General features: G+C 44.6%; 2 protein-coding genes across 2 annotated transcripts in view; both read left to right on the plus strand.

Moving 5' to 3' along the window:
- Positions 1-20,660, plus strand: part of LOC142197275 (cystatin-like) — a 376,276-nt gene that overhangs the window by 87,494 nt on the left and 268,122 nt on the right. The gene's annotated exons all lie outside the window — the stretch shown is intronic.
- SNX5 (sorting nexin 5) overlaps positions 1-20,660 on the plus strand; it is a 41,381-nt gene that overhangs the window by 2,783 nt on the left and 17,938 nt on the right. Inside the window, exons 2-5 of the mRNA XM_075267432.1 lie at positions 14,681-14,785; positions 14,900-15,010; positions 16,135-16,256; positions 19,674-19,797. Of these exons, the coding sequence (XP_075123533.1) occupies positions 14,681-14,785; positions 14,900-15,010; positions 16,135-16,256; positions 19,674-19,797 (462 nt within the window). The remainder of the gene's footprint in view (positions 1-14,680; positions 14,786-14,899; positions 15,011-16,134; positions 16,257-19,673; positions 19,798-20,660) is intronic.

Below are 20,660 nucleotides of genomic sequence, written 5' to 3' on the forward strand. Positions count from 1 at the left end.
CTGGCAATGTGTCATGTCACTCTGACACTAGGGAGAGGGGCGCTTTAGGACCCACCGCCTTACACAACCACAGTGTTACTGTACTTATAGATTTTTGATTACAAATGACACATGACTTCTCAGTCATATACTTTGCCTTGGCCTTTGTGTACACACTCCGTCCCTGTCCTAGGTGTTAGTGCCCATTACAAGGCACAACAATATATTCTATCCATTTTTGATGCTAGTAATAGGTTACATTACGGCTTTGATGTGCTTGTATATATACCGGCTGTTGGTGATAATACCAGTGAAGTGTGACTAGGTGTGGCATGGTTAGTCTTCCTCTAGTCACCAGTCATGTGAGAACATGAAAGCACCTGAGCTGTGAGACTGTGCTACTTATTAACAGACAATGACCCACATTTACTGTCGTGGCGGCCCCTGAATTCTGGCCTAGTGCCTGCCAAAACCTGTGTAGTTTGGCACAAAAAGTTGCATCTTATTTTAGATCTTCATTTCGTAAATGCGTTATAAGGAGAGGATACCGACACAATGGACACTTTTCAGCTATGTATAGACAAAAGGACATGGCTTTGCAGTATAAACTAGTCCAGAATGTGGCCTGACTTTAAGGCTTAGTTCACACGTGAAAAAAGCTAGCTGATTTTGTCACTGATTTTTCAGCGTCGCTTTTTTTGGACACTGTTTTTTGCATTGGATGCTGTTTTTGACACTGTTTTTGACGCTTTTTCAGTCACTGTTTTTTTTAAGCTTTTTTTTTTTTGCACTACAAAAAAGTACATGATAAAAAAAACCGCTAGCGGTTTCAGTCGCTGTTTTTGCCAAAACAGCTGCAAAAATAAGCGACCAAAAACTGCTAGCGTTTTTTTCAGTGCCTCATAGACTCCTATTCATTTTTTCAGGCGTTAAACGCCTGAAGAAAGGTCATGTTGCTTCTTTTTCTGCTAGCAAAAAAAGCTAGCAATAAAAAAAGCTAGCAGAAAAAAAAAAAGCTAGCAATTCACATAGGGCTACATTTTATGGAGGCTGATTTGGCCGCGAAATCAGCTGTCAAAATCAGCGTCCATGTCCCCTTTCCACACGACAGAGAATAAATGTTGGACCCCCAGCAATGAGGAGAACTGGGGTCTGAAAGCTTCCGTGTATGAATCATTAGTACACTTGTGTGACCAGGGCTCCACTGTGGGGTTGCTGCCATTGTTGTCGTGTAGTCCCAGCCATAACCATATTACTTGTAGGGGTTGTCCCAACATTGACACACTTGTTTTTCTTGTCAGAGTGACCAATTCCAAGATAGAACCTGAAGAACTGGTGTCCATTGGGTGTTGGGTGTTGCAGCAAAAACCACTTTGCATATGTGGATACAACAGGACAGGATTATAAATGGCGCACTCTTCGTTGCACAACAAAAAAGTTGTGGCGTCAAAATATTGTGACTGTCAGTGAGGTTGATCATTCACACGGCCGAGTGTACTAGTGTACAGTAGAACTGTGTTGCAATATTTATAGAGCAGGTCTTATAAAATCTTCTAACGGAACAGGCCATGGGAACACCCTTGGGCCGCGCATTCAGTCACGTGCATGAAGTCTTAGACTACAATGCACATTGTGATTTGGGACTCTTGTGCAATTTATCATTTTTGCGGGGGGGGGGGGGGGGGGGTGTTTAAGCCAAAAATAGTAGCGATCTAATATGGTGCAGTTGACTTTATCATTGATTTCTATATTCACCATATGTAATAGTCACGGGGAGGCAGGAACAACAAGAGATCACCATGATGTAGTCTCTGTCTCGAGACCATATTCAGTTTGGAAATATGGCAACATAAGGTTTAGGTTTTTCGGACTATTTGCCCATGCGTATGAAGCCTTGGGCCACACGCCACAGGCCTGTTGAAATTGCAATATTTGCTTGGTAGCCAAAATCTCTGCCTCCCCAGCCGAAATCAATGGTTGGCTTCCAGCGATCAGTCATTTATCACCTTTACCATGGATACAACCCATTGGCGTCACCCCTTTAAAGACTTTGGATCCTGGAAGGCTCGGTCTCCCTGATGTCCCGGCTGTCCATGCAGGCCTTCTCTAGATCCACTGAGCCTCTCACATATTTGCCTGCGATATTCTGCAGTAAATCCTCATTGCTCCCATGCACGCCTTCAGTAGTTGTAGAGTTTGTTGCTTTTGCTCCCTCCTATTACAAGACAGGGGCGGATAGCCATCTGCCAGGAAACACGCTGAGCGCCGTGGTCATTGAACTCTTATGGGAAACAGATGTCTGGTACATAGTAAACATTACTGTTAGATATGCAGGGTGCCTTGTCACGTGCCATCCTAATATCACACCCTATAGCGTGGTTTATATGTCCCAAATCTCTAATCCTTGGATATGTCACTGGTCTTCTATAATTTGCTAACACAGATGACCTAGACTAAGAGAAGTCCTAAATTTGGTTGTATTTGTGTCATGGGGTTGATCCTTATCTCCTTTTCTAAAATCTGACCCAAACAACATTCTTGGCATTCTTGAGATTGCACCGATTGCATGATGGGATGAAAAATGAGTGGAAAAGGAAGGGATTTGAGGCTTTGGTAGAACTCGAATGTGCAGTATTCGTAAATACACATTCCCGGTTATAGGCCAGGGCTTTTCCTTATAGCTAGGCACGTTCAGTATATTTTGTAGGGTGTGTTATTATCTTCTACGTTCTTTGAGGATGTAGCTGTGTTATCAGGGCTTGTGGTGGAGACAAACATTGGGTTGAACGGTTTTAATATTATCATATAAGCAACAACTACATTAAATAAGTCGTCAGAGATCGGTCAAATTTCCAGAAAAGACAATGCACACAGTTTTTTGGTGAGGATTTTGGAGCGGAAAAAATCCACTTCAGGAATTAGGGAATGGTTTTTTGAAGCGGTTTTTGGAGCGTCTTTTGAGACTTTTTTTAATTATTTTATTTTTTCCTCCAGCACAGGGTATGGATCTTGAAAAAAAACATTACCGGTTTTTACAAAAATAGTGTAAAAAAAAAAAAAAAAAAGCTTCAAAAACCGCTCAAAGTTTTTCCGTCTCCCATTGACTCTCATTGGTTTTTTGAGGCGGAATCCGCCTGAAGAAAGATCAACTCACTTCTTTTTTCCGCTAGCGGGGGAAAAAAAAAGCTGGCGGAATACATAGAACTCTATGGTGAGGCGGATTCAGCGTCAAAATCCTTGCCAAAAAACTCTGTGTGCATTGACCCTTAGGCTAAGTTCACACAGGGTATTTTGGTCAGGATTTTGATGCCGTATCCACCTCAAAATCCTGACCAAAAAGATGGCTCCCATTGAAATCAACGGGAGCTGGTCAGTTCTTTTTTCTGGGAGCCGTTTGTTCTGGCTCCCGGAAAAAAAGAAGCGACACACGAGGCGAATCCACCTCAAGACTCTCCCTCCTCCCGACTATGTCCATTCATTGGGCCTAATCCAGAACGGAGTGCGCGACTGCACTGGCATCCAGTCGCAGCTAACTGTTTTTTGGTCTGGAAACTGAGGCAGCCTCAGGGTCCTGAAAAGTATACACAGTGCACCTGAGAAATATCATGGAGCTGCTGTCATCCATTGTCCAGAGGAGTAGCTCAAGGCAGCGGTTAAATGCGATGCAGAACATGTAGTACTGCACTGTACTGTAGAGAGGCGTTACTATTCACTTATACAGAAAAGAGACCATTGTTTGACGAAATATTGTATAGTAATTTGAGGAACCACTATAACCCCCCCCCCCGATTACTAAAGAATACCCGATATCTATAAGCACTAGTAGACTATTACTGTATATAGCTTAGAATGGAAGGCGGATTTGCATATTCTTCCCATAGTTCCTTGCAAAGTGGAGTGCTAAAGGCTTAACAAGTCTCCACACACCTATATGGTGGTCTCTCCCTAAGGAGTGACAATATCCCCCGAACCCTGTCTAAGCCTCTCACCTCTACCAGGTTATAGTCCTCTCTACATCGGGCTGATGAGATCCAACCAGATCGAAACAGCTGTCCTCGATTGAGAGACTATAACCTGGTAATAATCCCAGCGTCATTGCTAAACAAAGGCCTCTTGGAAGGTCGGGCATGAGGCTAAAGGGAGCAGCCATTATTGGGTTATTTCACTGGAATCCTGTCTTAAGACAGGCTTGCACATTCCAGTGAGCGCCCTCTATTGGTTTGCAACAATGAGGCAGCAAATGTCTTCCTAATTACATCATGGAAGGCGGATTTGCATATTCTTCATATAGCTTAGAATGGAAAATGTATTGGCACAGGAAGGTCTGTCCTACATGGCTATGTGGAGGAAAGGGGACAAGGAATGTTGCATGTTGTCCAAGTAAAAATCTCAGCCTCCTGAAGAACCCTCTCATGTTACTAAAATCTCTTGAGTCTATACTTAGAATTAGGGCTGAGCGATTATGACCTAAATCAAAATTGCCATTATTTGGGTTATGCCCCCTGAAACCACACCCCTTTTACAGTACAAGCATGTGTTGGGCGAACCTCGCAAGATCTGCCTGGCGGTTTCGTTCAGACCAAACATGGCCCAACTGAAACTGCTTTTCTACTCCATGGCCTCTTCAGAATGGAGGTCTGGGGATGTGATCAAACATTAAACAGTATTACTCACCTCTTCAGGGCTCTGGAGCAACTCCCTGTTGTCTTCAGCGCTTGTGCCTGACATCAAGGATCACCGAGGTCACATAGGTCAAGCAGCTTCATGATTTTAGTCTGTGTCATGACACCATGTGACCTGCTAAGGCCCAATCACAGGCCTCACAGTCTCTGACATCACCACAGCAAGAGACCAGGGAGCTGGAGAGGTGAGTAACATCACTTTTTATGTTTCATCAACTTTCCAGGTCATGAAGGGGGGGGGGGTTCTTAAGACGTGAGAATATAATACAAGCAGTTATTATTCAGACATGTTGGTCCGAATGAATCTATAATACCCGATCGGGAACAAAATCACGTCTGTTACCTTGGTTGACATTTGGTTTTGGCTATTTTTCGCACAGCCCTACTTAGAAACTTGTAAAAATTGGATGTGACCAGAAAATATTCACAGCTTGCGTAACAAAAGCTTCGAATGACTTCTATATTAAGGAAATCTGATAAATCTCGCATTCAAGTAACTATTTGGTTATGTAACGCAAGAGCGTTTAAGTAGTATTCCTTCCCATTCAACTTAAAAGTAAATTTCACTGTCTAGGAGCCAGACAAAGGGGATTTGGCCGAGGTTCTTCTAGTTGGAAGGAGTCACGGTAGCCTTGCCCTCCCTTGAAGAAATTCCCAGTATTTCTCGGATTTGTGTTGTCTAGGTGGACCCTAAAGTATTAACTCGGGAACTTGTATAAACTAGGCATCAGTAGATTTAGGAGATTATGTAGAATAGGAGGAACACTTCCGAGAATATCTTCTTCCTTTGTTCCGGCGACTGAACCGTTTGCTGAAGAGCAGACCTCAGGCTGACTTGTAATGGTAACCCAATCTCATCCCGGTGATCATCAGATAAAGTAAATGACTTGGAAGGTTTCCCAGGAGGGCTGAATGACAGTGAAGCTGGACCCCGCATGGAAAATGAATGAGGGATAGAATCAAAGTAGTGTTTGCATGTTAAATCACTTTTTAACCCTTTTGCAGGAGCTATGCAAGGAAAAATAAAGCTTATGAGTGTATTCCCTGGATTCAATAAGCTTTATTACTAACCTATAAGAAACTTCCCCGGAGCCCTGACATTTGGCTCCGTAGAGCACAGCGGGGTAGGCCGGAGCCCTTGTTCTTCTGCCTTCTCTGCTGAGGCTTCGACTCTCGTCACATGACTGACTCTGCTTTACTCTATGGACCTGCAGAAGGAGTAAAGTGGACTCTGTGACGCCAGAGATTGCCGTAGTGGCAGCAAGGAAAGCATTACATAGACTTGTGACATCCCTGTCTACTCTGCTAATGTTATCATCGGGGTTCCAGAAAACAAATCTTATTTATCTCGGAAATCTACGTTGTCAACTTATTAAGAGACCAGATCGTCTTGATGATCGAGGTGGACCTCACGGAAGTGTCAACTGACTGCCTTCCATGATGCATTCGCCTCTGAGTTCTTCCAATCTGTTCTGATACGGAACAAGATGGGACCTGCTCTGTAATCATTGAAACGGAATGGAGTATCGGACACCCCTCGGAGTGTATCGGCCTGCATTATCAGTCATGTGTTAGGCCTTAGAGCCTTTGATAAAGCTTCCAGGGTAGAATTTAATAAGGAAGGACTCTGTACTCCTGACCACCGCTCCATTCAGTCTCCTCACCATAGTCATGAATGGTAGCAAATTGGAGGACTTGGGGACCCCCTTAGCTAGTGATCAGACATCCCGCTACGTGTGTGTGTATTGGTGTGTGTGTGGGGGGGTTGTTGTGTGTTTCAAAAGGATTATGTTATGGGAAAACTCCTTTAAATTCTAGTTGTAAGTTGAATTACAGCTATGGCTGTTACGTGTAAGCTTAACCTGTGGGTGACTACCTGTAGGAGACCTCCTACTATGGCTGGGCGATTGTGATGACTAAATGAACACTTTACCTTAATTAATGACCGGTTTTCGGACCATCCCATATTTACATGCCAACGAATTTTGGCTTTGGTCATTATCGTATCAGCAGTTTGGAGCATATAGGGCACAGTTGGTGACGGTGGCACACAGGATGGCATGGATGCGGAATAATTGATATAATCCTTTGACTTTCGATGATTTGTCCAGCCTTCCTACGCTATCACCTTATGCATGTTTGATATGATGCCATTCCTGGGGTATAATGGCTCCAAACCTTGAATTGGGGATATTTGTAGTATATCTGTGCCTTGGTGTGCAGAGTCTCTCCGTCAGTCTTGGATGGATTGTTGTCTACTACAGTGTCTCAGGTTTAGCTGATGTCTGTGAGAAATCTCGCTCTGACATCACTGATGGGGAAATCAGAAGTTTTCTAAAAAAAAATTAAATTTTTTTTAATTGCTGGGAATTTGCCTCGTAGTAGGTGGGAAGAAGGGATATTTCTATCAGCCTGGAAGTAGCTGTGAGATCCTGTCATAACTATTTTACAGATTTATCTGGTGCGCTTTCCGGAGTTGATGAGCATTTCTGTTATTTCAGGAAATATTCTTAATTTAACTCTTAATGATAACCATTAGGACCATTTTACTACTTGTGTCCATGTGCTTTTTGTTGGTCATAATGACCATTGTAATTTGAGAATAATTTACCTGTTCGGCAAACTAACTTGTATATCGAGGAAGAAAATTGAAGAATAAATCTATAATCTATAGATTGGACTGGGTGGCACTATATGAATTATATAGCTACTAGCAGTACCTGCGACTTCGTCCGCGGAACCCTGACCCCCTGCGCGACCCACCTGTAGCGCCGCGCAGGCTTCTTCTTTTGCCTTGTGTCCACAGCGGCTTCCTCATCTCCCCCTGGCGCCCGCCAACCCCCTTTTTTCCTACCCACTCCCTCATGTGCTTGCTTCTTTCTCCTACCCCGTGCCCCTTTTCCCCCCTAGCCCCATGTCCCCTCCCCCCCTAGCTCCGTGTCCCCTACCCCCCCAACCCCATTCCCCCCGTGTTACCTACCCCGTGCCCCCTTTTTCCCACCACCCCATGCCCCCTTTCCTGTCTTACCTACCCAGTGACCCCTTCCCCCCCCCCCCAGACCCTGTGTCACCTTTCCCCCCACCAACCTGTGCCCATGGCCTCACCAAACCCCGGGCTCCCCGTGCACCGATGTTACAGGGGTGCCTATGAGGGCCCTCCTTCCGCGGCAAGCCATGTGCCCCCATTCCATCTGTGGGCGCTATGGCGGCCCTGTCCCCCTTCCAGGGGCCCCCGGGTTTACCTGCCCAGGCCCCCCCATTCCCATGTCCCCCACTGGACCAGCAACCTCCTCACTCCCAACACCCCACCCCTCTCCCTTCTCAAAGTCTCCTATCTCGCCTGTCATCACAACCCTTCTCCTGCGGCCGAATGACACTGTAGATAGCCCTGAGCAGACATCGGCGACATCCCCGATGGACATGCAGAGGCCACAGCCGCCACGGGATAGCAGGCTGAACCGGCGTTCCAGACCGTGGCGCAGGCGACCCCCTGTCCGGCCGTGGCAGAGCACTGCGGTCCTGTGGTAAGCCCACACAGGCGGGGTAGCGTACGCACTTCTCGCTGCCCCAGAGTACGGGCGCTGGTTCAGGACGCTCTGGACCTCTGAGAGCCGGTTCTTGTGGACGCCGGCCGATAGCTCCGCCCACATAGAGAAGCGGCACCCATCCAGGTGAGCTGCTGATGGGACTGGGATGACGTCATCCCAGGTCGTACAGCGTCCCAGGTCCTGCAGCGAATTCAAAAGTTAAAAGCATCGGTCACGGGAGTGAATTGCGGTGGTGTACGGGAATTCCATGTAGCCTATCGTTCAATCCGGGACCCAAAGTATGTATGTGCGCAATTTCAGCCAAATCCATTCACCCGTCTAGGTGTCATTGCGTCCCCTTTCCAAACCCCCAATCAAATGTATGATTGGTAATTACTGACGAGGCCACAGTGCTCACCCGAAGATGTAGACTCGTCAAACAGCTGATCAGCCGGGGTCCTGGGTGTGGATTCCCTGCCAGTCTTTAACTGATCTTAGAGCCCCTTCACACGGAGTTTACGCTCTGTGTATTCTGACAAACCACAAACAAGGTAAGTATGACATCTGGTATATAAATATTGTAACATCAATACACATAGTATAATGTTAAAATTTCACAATTTTATTAAATAACAATATACAAAATACAAACAAGATATATGGACACTAAAAAGGACAAAGAAGTACAAGTACAAGAAAGCTGGGTGTTGTGAAATGCCAGCTGGAATGAAGGTCCCTGAAGATACTGCTGAGTTGCTATAAAACTAAAATGCATATAGCTATGATATGATCTCACCTGAGATTCAATACATGTGTGAAAATAATTCGCATATATGGTAACATGTAAAGAACAGGATTGTAGCAAGTGCAAACAATACTAACAATATTGTATACAACCCGGTAACTAGGTATCCATTGTAATATGACTCACTGTAAGTACAAAAGGACTAATGGATCTATAGTAAACTTTTTATCCATATAGAAGTATCACACACTGAAACTTACCCATAGTAAGGGACACTAAGCAGACCCACAAGGGACGGGCACCACACTACCAGACCCTATTTTACACATGTAAAATGTAGTTAGCCATTGAGTTCAATGGCTTGTTCGTATAGCGAGCATCTACGCGCACGCAAAAAATCGCGCGTTATACGAACAAGCCATTGAACTCAATGGCTAACTACATTTTACATGTGTAAAATGAGCGGAGCGTAGACAGAATAAACGGAGTGTAAACTCCGTGTGAAGGGGCCCTAGGGATAGATCATGAATTAGCCTGGGGTCCTATATACTAAAAGCAATGAACGGCAAAAATAAAATAGTACCACCATCCCTTGTACCCGCATAGGTAGTGCAGTACAGTTCCTATATCACAGGTAGAAAAAGTATTAGTATTGTACTGCACATACAGGTAGAGAGCAATATCAATCACATCCCCCCCCCCCCCAGAAAACCCCTTTAACTGTCCGTACTACACCGAAATATTGACCAGGATGTGGCAGATCATACAAAAAGTTTAACAGACTAAATCAGTAGATCAGCGACATAGTTTAAAAAGCAGAGCAATAGTCGGTGCCCTAAAATCAGTTAACTTCCTTTTCCTGCCCCCTTCCCTCTCCATAGACTTCTCTTGTAAATCACATATTTATTAAGTTTTGAGTCAATGCAGAACAAATTCACCAAGTAGACATTGTCATATACAAAGTGACATGTAACATGAGATAATTGTAGGGTACTGCCAAATAGATACCCACACGTCCCAAACAAGAACAATGAGACCCTAAGGACACTCGAACCCCCAACCCACGCGCCCTATACCCAACCCCCTTCACCCCACCCCCCCAACCATTTTTTGCTTTGGCAACACCAAATGTTTTTTACTTCGGTAATGCAAATAAAACTCATTTTGATTTAATTTGATACCTGGAGTGGGCCCGTTAGGGTAGAAAGGGAGAAGGGAGAGGGGGAATGAAAACAAGGAGAGATCAGAAAAGACAAGTTCTAGAGTTGCAGCCACAGCAGGAGAAGGACCAAAGAAGACGGACTATGCTTCTTGAAGATTAGTCTGTGAGTAAATGGGATTTCTGGAATATGAGCCAGGGGGACCACAACTTGAGGTATTTATCATGGGAGAATCCAGCCTAACTCGACAGCTCCTCTCCATAGACTTCTGTGAGGTGACTATGAAGAAGGACTGAATGTAAAAACAGAAAACAAAACAAAACAGACTGAGTGAAGGTGAGAGCAGCCGTATAAGTGGAGAAACAGATTTCCTTAGTAAGATATATTATAAAGTTTACTACTATATACTTTAAAGGGGCTCTATCAGCAAAATTATGCTGATAGAGCCCCACATATGCGTGCATAGCCTTTAAAAAGGCTATTCAGGCACCGTAAAAGTTATATTAAACTACCCCCCCCCCCCCCCCCCCGTTTTAAAATAATAACCTAAAAAAGAATGTGCTCTACTTACCGAACGTGCACTGTGGGCGGGCATTCAGGGTGTGTCTTCATCTTCTTCCACGCCTCTTCTTCCTCCGACGTCCTCCGGTCCCGTCCTCCTCTGGCGCTCCCGAACGGACTTTGATAAAAAAAAATAAAATGACCTGGGCACATGCGCAGTAGCCGTAGTAGAAGCCGCATGCTACTCCGCATGCGCCCAGGCCATTTTTTTTTTTTTTTATCAAAGTCCGTTCGGGAGCGCCAGAGGAGGACGGACCGGAGGACATCGGAGGAAGAGGAGGCGTGGATGAAGAAGACGGCGGACCCTGAATGCCCGCCCAGCGTGCACGTTCGGTAAGTAGATCACATTCTTTTTTAGGTTATTATTTTAAAAGGGGGGGGGGGGGTAGTTTAATATAACATTTACAGTGCCTGAATAGCCTTTTTAAAGGCTATTCATGCATATGTGGGGCTCTATCAGCATGATTTTGCTGATAGAGCCCCTTTAATATCTTCAGGAAAGGCCATTGCAAGTTAAAAATAAACTTTTCTATATCCCATACTCTCTTAAGTAAGGTCGGAAATTCCTAAAACGTTTAAGGATCCGTATGTGTAGCAAGATAGCCGGGGTAAAGCCTCTGTATGTGAGCGTGTCTTCAGAGAAGAGCTGGATTAGGGTCAGCTGTGCCTTTAAGTACATCCATGGGTTTCCTGACCTTTATCTTCTAGGATGTTGATTCTTTTAGCTTATCTATTTTTTTTCCTCCATTCAGCACTTCTAGCTGTTTAGTGCCTTCAGTGGAAAAGGAAATGGACATTGAGTGAACCTCAGGTTTCCGCTCAGTAACTTTCACTCCATCCAGTGTTTTAAGCAGGAAGTATTTTCTGGGTGAATTTCCCTGCTGATGACTATCACTCCTGTTCTGCCAGTCCTTATTGTTGTATGTGCACTGCCGTAGCTGGACTGGATAGGTGCAGGATATAAGATGGTCGATCTTTTCTCTAGTTCTAGATTTGTAGATAGATTCATTGCATTCTTTAGATTTTTTTTTTTCTTTCATTTTAAAATTATTATTTTTTTTTTTTTTGCATGCAGTAACTTAAACAAAGCCAAAGTTTCTTTATCTGCTTTTCTGGTGAGTTAAGCAGATATTATGTTGGGGGCTAGCTGACTGTAACATTGCACAATGTCTAAGATCCCATCTTTATCTCATAAAACTTGGGGTCCGTTCACATCACATTGGTTTTTTTTTTTTTTGGTTTTTTTTACTGCGGCCCGAGGGCCACATGCGGCCCGCCAAGCACTTCTGTCTGGCCCCACCGACAACGCCGGCAGGCGTGCATTTATAATGAAGCTCCTGGGGAGCTCGGGCCAGGCCATGCAGCGCACTTCACTTTACCTATTGGAGGGCACCGCTCCCGATGTCTGTGCGACCTGCTCTGCCTCCAGCCCACTGTTTAAAAAGTTTGAGGACCCCTGGTTTAAAGGGTGCAAAAAATTGATGCAAACAGTTGGCCATCAGTTTACATGGAGATCGTTGTATTTTATGTTTTTGTGTTCCTGTTTTTTTGCATCCACTAAATGGCTTTGCTAAATAGGTGTGAAATAAAAAAAAAAAAAAAAAATAGATGTGAATGGAGTCTTACTCTGATTATATCTCCATGGACAGAATACAGATGCAGATAAAATGAATACATTACCTCTTATACTGAACATCTGCTTATTCTGAGCTTGGGAGTCCAGTGGGCGGTCCTATCAGTGACTGACTGCTCTCCCTATGAGTATGTATACAAAGCTGGCCATTGGTCAATAATTAGAACCACCCACTGGACTCCTAAGGGATTGTTCACATGGCGGTGAAGAGGTATTTTAGACAGTCTTCCATCGATTCCTCTCCATTTTCTTGTGGCTGCTTACCGCAGCTTACTGTGTAAGCAGCCACAGGAAAATGGCCGCTCACACTAGTTTACTGTGTAAGCGTCCACAGGAAAATTGCTACGGGAATGCGGCCTGAGGCCTGACGGCAGAGCCGACTGCGCATGCCTAGAAGTTTGAAGCCAGCATCGGAAGAAAACGCAGGGAGAGGCCGTTCCAGGCGAAGATGGAGGCAGCGCTGGAGATTTCTCTCGCAGCATTGGGGACGCCCCCAGTGCTGCGAGAGAACTCCTTTGCATATAGAAAAAAACGGGATTTCTACCGAACAGCGGCACGGAGAAGAATAGCCTTTCTTCAGGCTGTTTCTACATGTTAGGGACAAAAAATGGCATTTTAATGATAGAATCCCTTTAAGTTTAGAATGAGGCTTAGGTTAAGGCCCCATGTAGCGAGCTACAGCCAAAAAGTGCTGTGGTAAAAACCGTGGTAAAAATGCATTGCAGTTTTCCCACAGGTTCAATTCTGCCTCTATCCACTTTGCAGGGACCGTAGAACGCTGTGGTTCTTACTGTGGAGTTTATGCTATGTGGGGCTTTAACCTTACAGGGTTTTTTATTTTTAAGATTTAAAGGGGTATTCCCACGTCACATACTCACCAGTCTTCACTGCTGTAAAATTTTCTTTCTTCCTGGCTTCTTGCGTCATTTGGTGGGCAGGGTCTCACATGCCACCTGTCGTTTAGCTCCTCCCCCAAATTATCGTGTAGCTCCGCCCACTGCATAGCGTGATCCTATGGGGCGGCTGGAGTGCCTGTGATGTCATCAAAGGTCCTCAAATAACACTATATGCACAATATTGGACTATGAAGTACAGGCAGGAGCAACTCCATTCTGTGTTACATACAGAGACTGCCTGTCTCTGCCATAATGAACACAATTGAATTAGCTAGCCTGATAACTGGGAGAACAGAAGATGTTCAGAAATGAAAGCAGCTCCTCTCCCCTATCTGATAGCAGGACCTAGGTCACATGTGGTGTAGACACAGGAATAGCTAGATACACAGGCTCACTCCCTGCACTTAGCCCCTCCTCCCTCCCCCCTGAGAGCAGCAGATACATCACTTGACTTTTGAGCAGATAAGTCAGGGCTGTGGCCACAAAGAATTGAATAAAGTAAGATAGTGGAGAAACAAAGCAGTTTTGCTGAAGCAATGTATTTAGGAAACGTCTTACATCCACATTAACAAGCAGTATAGATAGGATCCTTGTGATGGGACAACCCCTTTAATGGTGCTGCTGATGGGGCTATTAATGTAAAATCAAAAAAATCCCTCTACATATCTATTATGGGAGCTCCTCTCTCATAAGACTCCAGTTTGGTATAGCTTTAAAAACTTGCGCCAGAAGCCAAAGACATTGCATAACTTGGGAAAGGCCACATTGCTAATTCTGGACAGCTAAGGCTATGATCACACTGGACTAGAGATTTTTGGTTCAGATCTACATTCTGAGGATTTCCGGACACTACCTATACAGCAACATGTTATATGGATAACAACCAATATGGATTTTACATACCCATAACAAAGCCATTGTGTACCAGTATAGATAGTATGTCAGTAAAGTGTGTAGGGAACCATTTATGTCTCATACACATGAATATTATAACCTATGATATTTAACACCAACGGCCTTGCATTGAAGTTAAACTTGTTTTACTGGATCCTTCTGCATAGAATAGTGAGTCTACTACAGTATAAAATAAAAGGTATGCTGACTCATACCATGCTGGCGTGGGCCCCTATGGCATAAGCCAGGTAATTGGGGGCCCTATTGATACATATGCACACATGAACATCGTTACAAGTGTAATAGTCCATCAAGATGCCCTAAGGCCTCAAGCACGCGAGCACTGTGCACGGTCAGTGTACTAGCCATGTTTTTTCACAGCTAGCACACTGACCCATTCATTTATATAGCCCCATAGACATGACCAGGACAGGTCCTAGTCCATTTTGCAGTCCGTGCTCACTGACCTCAATGAATGGAGGCCTAGGTGGCTCACAATGTCATCCATGTGCCGTTCAATCACAGCTCAGCTATAGGCACAGGGTTGCGTGTATGTCACCTAAATCAGCCCTTCAGTAATCCATCATACTCTTATTCTTTCAGGTGAGGTCTGTATCTGTAGATCTCAACACTGACCCATCCTTGCAGATTGATATTCCAGATGCACTAAGTGAGCGTGAAAAAGTCAAGTTTACTGTTCACACCAAGGTAAGGTAATTCTTAACAGGCGATCGTGCCAGGTGTTTTCCTCTTTAGACTTTTTTGTGTCAAGCTTCCTGTGGGGTACAGGATTTCATTGAATTATCTTTCATTGAATTTCAGACCACATTAAACACCTTTCAGAGCCCAGAGTTCTCTGTGACCCGTCAGCATGAAGACTTCATCTGGCTACATGATGCGCTTATCGAGACCGAGGAATATGCCGGAATTATTGTGAGTCCTTAACAGCATGGTGCAGCCAACAAGGGGCCTACTGAATTTCAGGGGATTTCAGTCTGAGTGTAAAGACTAGTCACTTACTTATGCATGTGTTTGTAGCTAAGATGCTTCTGTAAACTAGTCTGCTCTGCACTCTCATGACCTGGTGTCTATCTCCTGCTTGTATGATGTCCAGTATGCTGAACACATGGTTGCTGCCCCTCTCCTGTAGTACGAGATGGCGTCTCTTGTTGTTCTTGCTCTCTCTCTCCTTCTATACCCTCTGTCTTTAGAAGGATTGTGTTTCACATACTGGGCAGTAGGTTGTGCAGAATCTAGTAAACCGTAGCAGATGTGTGGTGTGTTTGTGAAGACTGTAAGCAATTAGACCATTACCTTACACCTTGAAATAGAGGGACATGGACATATTTGTAAATGGTGTGTGAAAGGGGAGAGGCGCTATGAGAGATGTAGTTCTTAATTGTAACCATTCTTATAGCAATGCCTAGCTACATGTACAGCACAGCACTGAGCAAGATATCAAAAATAAATAGTATGTTGGCATTTTCTGTTGAGCATCTAGGTCACTTAAGGGCTCGTTCATACGAGGCAAGAGGGGTCGGGTTTTGACGCCAAATCCACCTCAAAATCCGCCCCCTCAGAATAGAGGTCTATGTAGACCGCTAGCGCCGTTTGTTCCCGCTTGCGGAAAAAAGAAGCGAGCTGCCCTTTCTTCAGGCGGATTCCGCAGCTGATTCAGCCCCGGCGTCCGCCTCGCAACACCACCCTCCAGACTAGGCCCATTCATTTGGGCCTACTCCGGAGTGGGAGGCCACGACAGTCACAGCAGGCGCATTTTTGTCCTATTCTGACGCGGCTTCCCACGTCAAAATCGGGATCAAAATTTGCGTTCCCTAGCCCCGTGTGAACTAGCCCCAAAGGTACTTATCTGTAGTTTTTGTTAGTTCAGAAACACATTTAATTTTCAGTTGTGTATCGAATGATATAAAGAAACACCACTTTGGTTTATCCATATCTGTGTGACGCCACCATATACTTTTCTATAGATTTAGAGTGTGCTATATAGAATAACTGTCCTATATGTACAGTAGCATGTATTAATGTTTTTGTACTTGTAGATACCACCATCTCCTGCAAAACCTGATTTTGATGGACCCAGAGACAAAATGCAGAAATTGGGAGAAGGCGAGGGCTCTATGACAAAGGATGAATTTGCCAAAATGAAACAAGAATTAGAAGCGTATGTATCTGAGCTTTATAGTCACATACGGAGTGTGCATGTGTGTTTTTATCTATAGGTTTGTGTATATACAGTACTGTACAAATGTTAGGCAGGTACAAGTAAATGCTGCAAAGTGAGAATACATTCACTAATAGAAGTGTTAACGGACGAGAAAAAACTATTAACAAAAGTTATTATTAAGTGAATGAATAAGAGAAATCTAAATCCCATGAATGTTTGGCTTGTCCTTTGCCTTCCATCAATCCTTCTAGATACCCGCAGACCGTTTTTGTAGTAACTCGGCAGAGAGGTTGTTCCAAACCATTTGGAGAACTAAGAACAGATCTTCTGTGCGTATAGACTTTCTCAAATCCTTCTCTCCATGTAATCCCAGACCAACTGGCTGTAATTTCCCCATGGTGGAACTATTAAAGAATTATCTTATGATGAGATCAGGGCTCTGATTCTTAGTTCACATCTGCGTTTGGTAATCTGTTCGGGGAGTAGACCCCATAGACCAGGGGTAGGGAACCTTCGGCTCTCCAGCTGCTGTGAAACTACAACTCCCAACATGCTCCATTCACTTCCATGGGAGTTCCAAGAACAGCAGAGCAAGTATGCATGCTGGGAGTTGTAGTTTTGCAATAGCTGGAGAGCCGTACGTTCCCTACCCCTGCCATAGACTATAATGGGGTCCGTGTGCTTACCGCGAGATCTCCACACGAGTCATGCGGACAGGAAAGTAGATTGTGAAGTACTTTCCTGTCTGCATGCTCCCTGTGGAGATCTCGCGGCAAGCACATGGACCCCATTAAAGTCTATAGGGTCCATGTGCTTTCACTGCACAGCGCTAGCAAATACATTCAGTAGTCTGTTTGTGCGGGGGGTACACATGCGGATTCCCTGATCGGATTACCGACGCAGATGTGAATGAGGCCTGAGGGGGTCATAGCTTCACTTCCAGGACTCCTTGTTACACTGAAGATGGTTCCTTTTGGCATTGGGCCTTATGTTTGGCGTTGTGGTCCTGCTGCAAACTAAATTTGGAGGAAGTCAGAGCCCTGATCTCAACATAAAGGCTGTCTGGGGTTACATGAAGAGTCTGACCGATCTGACTAAGCCTATATCCACAGACGATCTGTGCTTAGGTCTCAAAGATGGTGGGAACAATCTCCAGTCTCTTTTATTTTTCCACACTTGCCTAAGACCTTAGCACAGGCGTGTGTAATAAAAATATAGGGATAATAGAGCGATATATATGACACATTTCTTATTCTTGAAGATGCAGACTGTGAGTTCCCAAGGTTGCAGTGTGTGTTGCCGTGTTGTTTGTGTCTTGGCTTTGGTCATGGAGGACAAGTTAATTTTTGTCAGCCAGCTCTTTGATTTTATTGCTTTGTACGCTGTCTGGCCCTGTCCACACCCAGTTGTTAAGGCTTCATGAAGTAAAATAGATTCCATTGCTATTTCCATTTGCACGTGGCATTCAGCAGCTATAGTTGCCGGGTTCTCTACAATATACCCAGTAAGTTTGTGGGAGAGGAACTATTTCCGACACCCTCCTGGCCATTGAGTTTCTTAGGTGTTGTGAAATTATCAGTTACTTTGTCGGAAGGAGAACTGACTCCTATTCTTTGTAAAGGGGTGGTTCAGATAGGAAGTCCCTCCCCCCTTCCCAATTTTACTGTCCAGAGCCTTTTAATCTTTTTCTCACTGTCCCTATAATCTTCATTAAAGAGAACCTGCCAGGTCAATTTGGATCACTATACCACCCACAGGTCCTTACAGATTGGGGGTTTGGTGTCTCAAATCGCCCTGTTTTAACTCCATCCGTGCCTGTGATTTAAAAAAAAAAAAAAACTAAACAAAAAAAAACTTTATTTACGTAGATCATCTCTGATGCTCCCGGTGTATGTGCAGTTCTTCAGTGAAACCAAGGATGGACAACATGACTTCATCACAACATGAGTTAAGTTGTCCTCCCCTGGCCCTGTATTCTCACGTTTGCACCGTGTATTGCCTAATCGCCATATGCACAGAAGGTCAGTGGTCCAATATCTTCTGGGTACACACTGACACATTGCGCATGCATAGCACACTTGCTCAGACGTGGGAACATCAGAGCGGTTCTGCGCATGCGATTGGACAGCACACTGCGCGAATGTGAGAGGACAGCTTAGCCCCTGTTTCTGTCACTCAAGGAAGGGGGAAAGAGGCCAATTACAGCACAGCGGGCCTAGCAATTTAGAGCACTAGAGCTGCCCTTGGTGCTCCAGCTTGCTCTTTTGTATATTCATAAATGTATATATATATATATTTTTTTAATATGAAAGCTCATTGTATTGAGGTGAGCTTCATCTAGCTTCATCTATCTATCTTTGTTGTTTTTATGTGCTTAACCCTTTAAGGGCTCGTTCACACGGGGCAAGAGGGGGTGGATTCTGATGCCAAATCCACCTCAGAATCCGCCCCCTCACCATAGAGGTCTATGTAGAGCCCTAGCTTACTTTTTTCCATGAGCGGTATGTTCCGGCTCACGGAAAAAAAAAGCGAGCTGCCCTTTCTTCAGGTTGATTTCGTGGCCGAGTCAGCCCCGGCGTCCGCCTCGCGGCAGCATCCTCCACTCTAGGCCCATTCATTTGGGCCTACTCAGGAGCGGGAAGCCGCGACTGTCGGAAGCCGTGACATTCGCGGCAGGCGCATTTTGGTCCTGTTCTGACGCATCAGAATCAGGACCAAAATACGTGGTCCCGTGCCCTGTGTGAACGAGGCCTAACATTTCTCATGCAGTCATTGTTGTTTATGTCGCTCTATCCTATTCTGTAATACTTCTGTTGATTGTCTTACCTGTAAACATAATGAAATAGGTCAGGGCAGAACTTGGCTAGACCCTGACCCCATCTATCAGTACTGATATAGGTAAATCATTGAACCTATGGCTAATGTAGGTTATGCACACAAAATAAACCTTGGCTGCTTTTTTCCTGGGCTACGGAGCGGACAATGCAGTATGCGGTAAATCATGTGACACTTTCCTTGAACTCTTCTAACAGGACTTCTTTGTCAGCTTCGAACCAAGTCTAAAGTACGGAGTGGGTTTAGTAGCGGATTACTATTTTTCCTAGCATTTATCTTCTATATTATCCTGTATTATCTGGCTGTATTTATGGAGTAGTCGCCAGCAGACGGACTTAATGGCATAGAAAGAACGCATTTTTGGAAACTGTTATTTTGGCTTAAGAGATTGACTTTACACAATAAGAAGCCTGGGAGCCAGAGTTTTGGGATTTGTTGGACAGGCATTGTCTTGCCAGACATATACTACATCATCCGGTAGCACTGCCATTACACAACACGCATGTACGCACATAGACGGTATGATTTGTAAGATATGTCCCTCTGCAATCTAAAGCTTTGCCTTTCTTGTCTTGACAGTGAATATCTGGCGGTCTTTAAGAAGACAGTGTCAGTACATGAAGTCTTCCTCCAGAGGATCGCCTCTCATCCCATCTTGAGCAAAGACCACAACTTCCATATATTCCTGGAATACGACCAAGATGTAAGCACCCTTCCTTCCTGTGTAGAGAGTAAAGCATGAAAGCTGAGACATCAGTTTTAGTCGCTAACATTTCCATGCCGTTGCATATTTTATTCTACTTGGTAAAATCCTCTCAGGGTGAGTGTCTCAGCACATTGTAGTCACATATTAGGCAGAAATTCTTGGTATTTCATGATGCCTGGAAGTTACCACTGCACATGTTATAGGGGTTTTGTGGCACCAAATCAATTTTTCCATTCTGCTAGATCATCAGTATGTGATCTGTCTGGGCTTGACACCCGGACCCCACATAGATCAGGTAATGCAGCAACTTGTGCGCCAGAAGCCGCTAGTGGATGGAAGAGTGTGCAGCACTTCTCCTATACAAGTAAAGGAGCAGCACTGCAATTCCTGAGACCACTGCTATACAGTGAATGGGGCTGCACTCTTTCCCTTGCAAATAAGAACTTGATCAGCTCCCTGTTTGCTCCTCTGCCATAAAGCCCTCTATGAACTTCATATGTCCTATAAGAATTACATGGGTGTTATATGATGAAGACAAGCCCTGTGTCTGTAGGAAGCCATGCCCTATGTCTGTATGAAGGTAAACACGGTATTGGATACTGCATACCAATAAAGCAGGCTGTGACCACATTAAAGGGGTTGTCCCATCTCAAGGAATCTCTCTCTCCTGGTAGCTTATGTAAATTGAAGACTTTTCTCAAATATTTTGCTTTAGAAATGCTGCTTTGTTTGCCTGCTATGTGAACTTATTTCTCCCGTTGTTTACACAGCATTACCATAACGCAGGACCTGTGAGACAGGACAAGTGACGTCACTCACTGCTCTGCTGCAGGACAATCAATTCAGCTAATTGCAGTTTA

This window comes from Leptodactylus fuscus, chromosome 3 (assembly GCF_031893055.1).
Source record: "Leptodactylus fuscus isolate aLepFus1 chromosome 3, aLepFus1.hap2, whole genome shotgun sequence".
Taxonomy (NCBI): Eukaryota; Metazoa; Chordata; class Amphibia; order Anura; family Leptodactylidae; genus Leptodactylus; species Leptodactylus fuscus.